The sequence below is a fragment of the Cottoperca gobio genome, chromosome 13 (assembly GCF_900634415.1).
Source record: "Cottoperca gobio chromosome 13, fCotGob3.1, whole genome shotgun sequence".
Lineage (NCBI taxonomy): Eukaryota > Metazoa > Chordata > Actinopteri > Perciformes > Bovichtidae > Cottoperca > Cottoperca gobio.
Genome location: NC_041367.1, coordinates 3,797,190 through 3,807,644, shown reverse-complemented (window position 1 = coordinate 3,807,644; position 10,455 = coordinate 3,797,190). Strand labels below are relative to the sequence as shown.

The 10,455-nt window shown below is 42.3% G+C and overlaps 1 protein-coding gene across 3 annotated transcripts in view; it reads right to left on the bottom strand.

Annotated features, from left to right (window-relative positions):
* The window catches only part of veph1 (ventricular zone expressed PH domain-containing 1), a 67,875-nt gene that overhangs the window by 28,616 nt on the left and 28,804 nt on the right, over positions 1-10,455 (bottom strand). For 2 of the 3 annotated variants that reach the window (XM_029446097.1, XM_029446096.1), the window contains exons 5-8: positions 7,076-7,239; positions 5,813-6,022; positions 886-1,106; positions 1-24 (exon numbers count right to left, since the gene is read on the bottom strand). The exon at positions 1-24 is cut by the window's left edge and continues 186 nt beyond it. In XM_029446097.1, coding sequence (XP_029301957.1) covers positions 1-24; positions 886-1,106; positions 5,813-6,022; positions 7,076-7,239 — 619 coding nt within the window. The remainder of the gene's footprint in view (positions 25-885; positions 1,107-5,812; positions 6,023-7,075; positions 7,240-10,455) is intronic. The other variant, XM_029446098.1, reaches the window with a different exon arrangement.

Sequence of the window (10,455 nt, the reverse complement as noted above, 5' to 3'; positions counted from 1 at the left end):
GACGACGGGCACGCCTCGTCCACCCTGTAAAACACACACACACACACACACACACACACACACACACACACTGGGCAAAGGGTTGGATTGCATGTGGTGGGCACGTGAGCTGGACAGCCAGATCTGGATGGATGCCAGTAGCCTCATTCTTCACCTCTCCCCCCTTTCCTCCCTTCTGGCTGGGCTGGTCTGTAATTCTCGCTTTCTCACGATGGCTCTATTCCCGTGTCTCTCACCCCACGTGTCCCCCCCTTTCCCTTTTCCGCTGGCTACATCTCACCTTCTCCCCTCTCTCGTTGGCTTTGTTTTTCTTTGCCCCTCACTATGGTGCCTGTCTCCTTTCGTAATGATTCCCTCCCTCCCTCCATCTCTCTCTCCCTAGTTCTTCCCTTTATAACTTCATTAAACACTGAAAGAAGACTTCAACCTGCCCCGTTCTAGTTTTTCTTCTGTCTTAACCCCCTGCTCTTTTACTACTAAGCCTCTCTCAATCCCTTGTTTCCTCTATCTTTCGTCCAGAAGACCCCAAGCAAAGTCTCTGGAAGCCTCCAATCCTGCACATGATGTTCTCGTTTCGGAGACAGCTTTGCGTGTCGTTCCCACACTGCAGCCAGATGAGTCCCAGTCAACTTATGAACATTAACACGCAAACACACACACACACACACACACACACACACACACACACACACACACACACACACACACACACACACACACACACACACACACACACACACACACGCTGTCCTCATATGTTGTGCATGCATACTGCATTTGAAAGCAGATATTTGAAGTTTTAGTACCACAAACTGAATGAGTGTGAGGGCTCAGTATGTCCATCCATCCATCCATCCATCCATCCATCCATCCATCCATCCTGACCTGCAGTGCATGACTGTGCTCTCCTCCAGTCTCCTCCCCAGCAGTCGGGCTATAGCGGTGAACGAGTTGCTCATCCTGTAGATGTCTTTCCCGCAGCCTCCCAGTAAAGACGGGTAGCGGTCGGTCAGAGCTCTGATCTCCAGCAGCAGTGTGTGGTGAAAGCTGTGCTCCATGCTGCCCAGACAGGACACCAGGTAGACCAACGAGCTGTGAGCGTGCGTCTGGAGAGAGAGGAGACGACACAGGGAGACAGACAAGATGTTAAAAATGATAATATGTGGTGTTGCAGCTCCCAACATAAAACCAAACACGCCATTATGAAAACAAAGAAAGAATACGAATGTCAACAAGTTGTTTTATTGTACAAAAACACAACCAGCTCAATAGTTATATTATATATTCTATTGTTTCTGAGTGTACTGAGAGTAGTGTGTCACTACATGTGTTTTGGTGTGTTTTATCGAATTCAACACACATTAGTTTTACACTTCAAAGCAGTTGGGGGGGGGGAAACGTCTTGTGTTTCAAAATCACGACAAACAATAATAACTACAAACACATGCTCTCGGCAAGAAAATATAAACTTCTCCTCTAACACACGTTACAAAACGACCGGTAACCCTTTCATATCTGTAGTATTCTCAACGGAGGACTTTATTATACATCTACTAGTCCTGTAAGTTCATAATCAATACAACACTTTAAATGCAACATGCACTTTTATTTAATCACTATATAAACTGCAAGGTTTTATCCTTAACCATTTTGGATCCTTCCTCGATATTTAACTTTAAAGTGGTGTAAAGCCGTGAACGCAGTGTGTCCTACTTTAAATAAGAGACTGATTGATGTTGGGACAGAGGGACAGACGGAGCCGACCCGTGCAGAGCTCAAACACACCTCGTAACGAGGAAGAATGCATGTTGGTGCACAGTGTGGGCATGTTTCACAAGCGTTCCCTGTGGGATGCTGTATTTATCTGTGGATGCTAAAACTACCAGAAAAGGTAGAATCGGACTTTACAACATGTCAAGTAGGACTTTAGGAGAACGTGCAGGTACACAGACACGCAGACTGCACACTGCCACGCTTCCAAACATTACGGCATGAGCAGAACTTGCACCATGTACAGTGAGAAGTGAGACATCGTACAGTAATGCTATTAAAAGCCTGCCAGGTCGCATGAAGCACATCCAAAATCAAACAGTTTAATTATATGGGAAGAGAATTTGCCTTGATTTGAAGTCCTGCAGGATAACAGGAAGTTTAAAACAAACTGTTGTGTTTTATTATAACTTTAGATATTCTCCCTCAAAGTGCCAAATCTGACAGGACGGATACGTATCTGGAGAAAGAAATCCGTTCTTTCTATTTCATGTGTTCACGAACACACACTCACACATAAACACAAAGACACAACTTGGCCCAGTCGTTTCCATCACTTCATTATCGTAATTCCATCAAAACCGGGAGCCAATCTCCTCTGGCGGTTTGTGTGCAGGAGATATCTTCTGAGTTTTTTTATATACAAAAAGAGAAAGGAAAACAGTGCGTCGCTCCAGCAACAAGCAGACTCACTAACCTGCCTCCTCTCTTTCTTTCCTTGTTTGCTCGGTCACTTAGTTTCCCCTGATTGTCCATCAGCACACTGATATCTCGGCTTCCTCTGGAGCTGCAGTCTGGCACACTAACGAGCCCCGTGGAGATACTGCCGTGCGCGTGAATGTGTGTTTTCTTTCATTAAACAATCCCTTCCTTGATATTTATTTCCCAGCTAAGCTTCAATCCGACCAGCAAAGTACTGCAAATCAAAAGTGATATTCCCAAAGTACAAAAACAATGACTTGACTACTTTAACGAGGAGCGAACCTCCGACAAAGATACATCCAAGTATGTTGGTTATTTCAGTCATTTCAACAGGTTTAAGACTAACCGCATAGCTTTAGGTTTTAAGTTACATCTGTCAAACTTCACTTTTGGGTTTAAAATAAATGTTTTTCCTGGAGTCATGATCTTGCTCAACACGAGTGGCTTCTTAACTCACCCGTATATAACCTGCGTATCAAGTTCTCCCTCTCTGTGCCAGTCCTCCACACACTTTTTGGCGTGTAACTTGCAACCCCTTGTCAGGTTTTATGTTTATGAGCTATGACTAAAGAGATATTTGTTCTTCTCAGATTGGTGTTTTGGTTAGGTGTAATAGGCCTGAAGAGGTAAAACTAATAATCATCTGGAGCTTGTGTTCCCGGGTTGGGAACCAGCGCTCTATTCTCAAAAAATTATTACTAAATCAAAGTTTTTGTTTCTTAATTTGAATACTATAATGCCAATATGAAGATGGTACACAAAGTCCAAAAACACAACTCTCTTCAGGAGGTAAAGGAAGCCAGAAGTGTTGTGCAATCCTGTTACAATCAAGTACAAATATGTGTGTGTGTGTGTGTGTGGCACACACGCGAACCCACAGGAGGCACTCTCCACTGCCATCACCAGGAGGCCTCTGCAGAGGCATTTCCCAGAAAAAACACGGCTTATTTTCCAAATGGTTCCAATGTGAAGAAAGTCAGGACACTGAGGTCCGACCAACTGCATGCGCGCGTTGGCAGGTTTTTCCACAAGAAGATTGAGGAGAAGAAGTTGCCCTGGAGTAATAGAAAACTCTGTTATAGTTTCCAGCTCCAGTGTGTGTGTGTGTGTGTGTGTGTGTGTGTGTGTGTGTGTGTGTGTGTGTGTGTGTGTGTGTGACAGTCGTGCCATATTTCCTCCTTTACCTTAATTTCCCCAAATTGTCGTGAACCTGCCTCTAAAGGACCCAGAGGAGAAGAGTGGGAGCCCTCACCCTGTCCTGCCTGCCTTCTTCACTCTGTCTGCACACACACATTACAACGTGTGACTTCATCCTACCTATGCATGGAAGTCATGTATTACGTACTACAGCTGCACGTTAATACAACTATCTCATGCCCTATATTCTCAGTCCTATATACCACCATACTATAGCCCTATGCTGTATGTGACCTCTGCACCCCCTAAACACATACAAACGTTATTTTATGACCTTTTAACGGCCAGCTGTTTGCGTCTTCTAAGGTATTTTCGTGACAGGTCTAGTATTTCCACAAACTGTGCTCAGTTTTCAGAAACAGAACTACAAAATGTTGTTTCTTAAACGCACAACTTTTACCAAAACACAGATGTCGGGGTTGTAGGTTTGCAAGAAATTACTGTTTTTGTGCCACAGACTGTAGATTTATTAAAACCTGGCCAACAGAAGGCGCTCCTGTGAGACACTTTTAGACGGGAGGGAAAGATATCGTAAACAGAAGAATGAGGAGTTAATTTAAACCATCAGATGAGAAAGATTAAGAGTCTACAGCAATGCTAACATCCTCGCAATACAATTCTAACATGCTGATGGCAGGTATAATGTTTACTGTTAGCACGTTAGCATGCTAACATTTGCTAATGAGCGCCAAACACAGAATGCAGCGGAGGTCGATGTGAATGACATTAGTTTTGCAGGTATTTGGTCATAAACCAAAGTATTAAACTAATCAAACTTTGACTTTAAGCAGGATGAAAACAAGTCAGCAGATCACCAAATGTATAACAATACATCCTGAGGAGAACGTGAACGTCTGAACTGAATGTCACGACAATTCATCCAACAGTTGTTGAGGCACTTAAAGCTACACATGTTAGCCACCAGGGGGCACTAGAGGAAAGGTCGGGGGATCACCAAAATTAGTAGGACACATTGTGTGGGGACCATGAACGTCTGAACCCAATTTCATGTCAATCCATCCAATAGTTGTTCAGATATTTAAGTCTGGACCAAAGTGTCTGACCGACTTTCCTGCACCATTCTCAGATCTGGAAATGAAAGTGGACTCATTTCAAAGAGGCATCTGATGAGACACCACTTAATATTGACCTTCTGCTGTTTGCAAGTCTATATCTAAGACAGCTCAGCCTACAGTACTCCCTTTTTAAAGAACACATTTCCCTTCTGTAAAAACCCAGAGCAGCAGTTTGTTGTGTTCCTTCTTCTCTATTCAGCTGTAAGACCGAACTCTCTGAGGAGTGGGCATGTGTTTGTTTAGGACAGACACTGATGTAGATGTTAGACTGCAGTTAAAACCTCCGGATGTGTCCGGCCTGTCCGCTGGGTGACTGTGTGTTTTACACTTGGCAGGACAACAGAGAACAAGTCATGTGAGCCTGCAGCCGGTTCCTCCCTACTCGCTGCAATAATCACTACTGGCTGTGTCAGCGCTAGGCAGACTTAAAATGCATTAATAGCAATATTTCCAACAGGAATTTGAGTATGTGTGCAGCCTGGATCTGCTACAAACAGCCAATGCACCAACAATACAGACATTTGGTGGAGAAAGCTAAGAACGTGCACCACCTGTGTGAGCTTTTGTGTGACAGCTAACAAGTCATTTTAAGGACCTCCATTTGCTTCTTATGTCCTTCACTTTCTTTTTTTCCGTCTTGTGTCTTCATGTTCCTTAATAAGAGCCTTGAGAATGAAGCATTAGAATTTAAGCAAATGTTTTCCTTAAAGAAATATAGATGAATAAATCAATACCACTCTCACATGAGAGTAAAGTAGATACAGAGCTGGGACCATCAGTTGCTTAGCTTAGCTTAGTTTAGCACAAAGCCTGGGGAAACGGCTAGCCTGGTTTGTCCAAAGGTAACTAAATCCTGACACCAGCACCTCTGAAGCTCACTATTCAACACGTTATATCTTGTTTGTTTAATCTGTACAAAAAACTAAGTGTAAAAAGGACAATATTACTATTTCTTAGCCGGGATTAACTCATTCCTGGAGTCTCCCAGACTCTACTGAAACACACACACACTCACCTTGCATATTAATGTAAACGTTGTGCACATGTGCTTGTAAATGTGTTTGTACCTCACTGAGGATCCCCACGGCACCGTGTATTTTTGCAACGTGACCCAGGTGAGCAGGGCATTGTTGTCCCACAATCCTCAGCGTTGGCAGAAAGCTGACCAGTGAGGAAGGGCTGGCCTGTGACACGTCCACCAGCGCGCCCAGTAGCGCCTCAGTGAGGGATTGGTCTCCGAGGTAACTGACGAGTGCCGGCACCTGAGGGCTCAACATCTGTCGGGATGAGAAGAAACACAGAGAGAGAGGGAAGGGAGCGTCTTCATTACTTTGGATTGAAGACCCGGCAATTTATTTATGTGACACTGAAAGCTGAACTGAAGTCCTGTCACTGTTCTGGCACCACCACACCACACCAAACAGAGGCTCGATGTGAAAGCTGGAGGTGAGAGGAGCGACCTCGGAGCGAGATGAACGGACTTGTGACTAATGATAAACAAAAGCTCGACTGTAAGTCTGCACAAACTGAGAGGATGAATAGTTCCTCCTCATTATCTGGACCGGATCGCACCAACGATGCCCACCATTACCGGCCCTCCTGCTGCCTCTTTATGAGTCACTTGTTATTGTTAATATGTCATTTACTAATAAAGTTCCATATTATTGTCATTTTCCATCTTTTCAATACTGCGTCTTTTCCAGTAAGTGCACTTTAGGATGCAGGAGATTTGGTAACCTTTGTGGTGAATGCAGCAACAATCAGAAATATGTTGTGCGTCTGTGCGGGGGGTGCATATTAAAACAACTCCAGATGGCTGGTTTAGTTTCTGCAGTGCTTTACGTGAGGTCTGAGACTGTCCATGTTTTACACCCCTGTTTGCTGGTGTGTGGGACTTTCCCCTCATTTAAACATCAGCAGCTCTGCCTGGAAATACGCAGGATTAAAGGGATTCCTACTGAGCAACATGCAGTCCACTTTCACTTCTCCATTTACTCGCTTCTAACTACGCTACACTGGGTGTTTTCTGTATTTCGACATGAGCTCATTACAGGATATGGCGAAGTTAAAAAACGGTAAAATGTCTGATTAAGCTTGACTCAGAAATGTTACACCTAATATATAAACTTATGCCACAGAGACTCAGTTAGTTGCATTGTGCTTTATCTTCAATGTAACCACCTCATTATCATTGGTAACAGAAAGTTTAAAAAATATGACGAAACATATCATTTGTATTTCAATCGCTGGTGAAGTGACACAGGTGTGAATACTTTAAATTACCCACAGTTCATTGTGCTTTATTTTCAAAAATCAACACAAACACTCACAAGTGGATGTTGCTCGGCAACAATCTGAATGAGCCTGATCAGGTGTTGTTGCTCTGGTGACTCCAGCTGTGACATCATCGCAGTGAGGTTGCCTAGGTGACAGTGGATGGTGTCAGGTTGTCTGGGGTAGACTGAGGGTAACACTCGTAACAGCATGTGGTTACCTGAGAGAGACAGAGAGAAGCTTTCAGTAAGCAAACACAAACTAAACAGTATCATGTGGATATTGAAAAGAGTTGATATAAAAACAGAATCCCCAAAGTTCCAGTCTTCTGTGTTAAACTGAAAGCTGCTTTCTCCCCTACGTTTGTATTAGACTGCAGTATTTTTAGCTGGCTGTACCTAATAAACTGGATCCGACTCAATGCATTCCCAACAATTAACTTGGTAAATATAATTTTCTAACTACAGAGAGAACTGAAAGCCAAAACTACAAAATCAGACCTCATTCTTTCCTTCAGCATCATGCATATTTGTCGTAACATGATACAACATCTGTGTTTAGTAAATACAACTTCGTCCATTTGTCGTCAATATTTCTTCAAAGATGTTGATGCAGTAAAACAAAAGTCAGCGCTGACGCAGGATTGGACATAAAGGCATTTGTAAATCAGCCCCACAAAACCCACGGCGTCACCCAACAGCCTTTGACTCACGTATGAAACATCTTTAAATGATTCACATCGCTGAACAAAGACTCTTGTTTTCAAATGGTAGGTTCATTATTGGTGACATTTCAAGATTTCAAACAATGGCTTTTGTGTCCTACAGTGAACCCAACGGCAGACAGCAAGAGATGGAACAATAAAATGATGTCTATTAGCAGAGGATGAATGAACGGGGGTAAATAAATGCCCAAACACAGCAGGAACAAGAAGGCCTGTCCTGGAGCCAAAAGGAACAACTTTACTTCCAAGGTGCACGGAAAACAGAAATAAGTGTTGAGAGGTCAAAAGTCCTGCAACACTTATTTATAGTGAGAACAATATATTCAGCGTGAACTCAAAGGTTTCAGGTTGAGTCCCATTTGATGATTTATTCAAGTACAAGAGGAAAGCAGATTATGGTACAATAAGTTGGTATGTTGCCGTTTTAAATCCACAATGTACCTAAAATGCAAAATTGCCATATTGTATTACTCCAAAAAACTAACTATATGTCCCGGTGCAGCAACTTTATTCACCTTATTCTAAGCACTTGCCAATCTTTACTTTATTACACATTTATTCATGCCAATTAAATCAATAGTGTATCAACAAGAAACGCTAACATGCTGAGGTTTAGCATGTGTGAGCTAACATTTGCTAACTCGCTAATTAGCAAAACATACAGCTGATGGGATTTTCATTAGTGTTGCAGGTAAACCAAAAAATATTGGACAAAGTACAAGTTTGACATGAAAAGGGGTCACCAGAGTTATTACTGTTCATCCTGAGGGGAACATGAACGTCTGAACGAAAGGTCTTGACATTATATCCAGTAGTTAAGACATTTAACTCAAAAACACAAACTTGAACCTCATGGTGGCGCTAGAAGAAAAGTCAGGGGGGGTCACCAAAATCAGAGTCATCGTTTGGGAACTCTGAATGTTTGAACTAAATTTCGAGGGAATTCTTTTAATACTTGTTGAGGTATTTCAGTCTGGGCTAAAGTGGTGAATCGACCGGCATCGCTGTCCCAAGAGGCGGGCCGCTATAAATTTAAATTCAAGTATTAGCAGCAGAGTTGCGTCTGCATTTCACTCTTGACGTGAAATTACAGTATTTATCGTATTTATTTATCATGAACATCTGCTCCATAACATTTCAAACAGCCAGTAGCTCACACGGTGAGCTGTCGTCATATTCAGTAAACTCTTACAGCAGGAACCTTAATAAATGGTTTCCACAACAGGTGATTCACAGCTATGAATCACTTTAACTACAGGCTTTATCCTGCAACAGACAAACTGATCCACAGAGAGGACTGACTGTTCTGTCCTGCTCTGTGCCGAGGCAGAGGAGGATGGTGCACATAAATATGTAGAAGATGGTCTCTTTCTCTTCCCTTTAATCATAGATTACACTGTATAACATCACATACATCCATCTACAACACAAATCACCATAAAAACAGTGCATGTGCAGAAAGAGAGAGCTGGTAATAACCATGGAGCTGTGGTTGTGGCATTTACGGGTTTGTTCAGAGGAATGTTAAAAGGCGACAGGAGTCTGCACAGAAACACACTGAGGTGGATTTATAGAGCGTACCTGTTAGAGCACCACATCTGAACACACAGACAGGTCATGTGAGACATGAATACACTCCTTTGATTATTGATTAAATATATTTATTGACCTATATTCCATTTTGTGAAACCACAAGAGAGTCCTCTGTGTGTGTACAGTGTCTGACCTTCATACCAGCATACACCCAGCCCATTATTATGACTTACAAATCTCAGTAAAACATCCTGAAATGACCTTTGGTTCTGTAGCACACAAAGGCGACATTTTTTGAAAGGCCACTCAGACATTTGCCAAAGAAACTGAGAAATGATCCATTAAACTATTGTTAACTTAATGTGAAGAGGTAGGAGAGGACATGATGGCTTTCTGTTGCTGTGCCGTTTCCCAAATGTCACATTAGAATCCCAAGGTGAGTCCCGAAAAGACATTTACCAATTCTGGAGAGACACTTAACTTGGAATAAAACAATATTTTTAATACGTGATTGGCTACATTTTTACCTAAGAGGACACTAAAACTGTCTGAGTCATGGTTTTGTCAGTGTCTTTGCTGTAATATGGCAGCAGAAAGTCATTATATCCCACAGCAATGCAAAATAAATACCCAAAACTGAAGGTATCACTAACAGCGCTGGGACCAGTGAATCTAAATCAAAAATATATTTTGGATTTTTTATTTTACACAATGTTTAGCAAAGACATTTTAGCCCCCAAAGTCTGTAAAAACAAAACCCAACTGTATCAAGACACTTTTAATCTGACATAAGGGATAACACAGAGTCTACATTTCCCTAACGCCCAGCCCTATTGCATATTAAAGTCAAGAGAAATATTGTGTTAACATGTTGAGGTTAAGCAGTTATAATGTTTAGAGCATGTTCACCACCTATGTTAGCATGCTAACAGTGCTAACATGCTGAGGTTTAGCAGTTATAATGTTTAGAGCATGTTCACCACCTATGTTAGCATGCTAACAGTGCTAACATGCTGAGGTTAAGCAGTTATAATGTTTAGAGCATGTTCACCACCTATGTTAGCATGCTAACAGTGCTAACATGCTGAGGTTTAGCAGTTATAATGTTTAGAGCATGTTCACCACCTATGTTAGCATGCTAACAGTGCTAACATGCTGAGGTTAAGCAGTTATAATGTT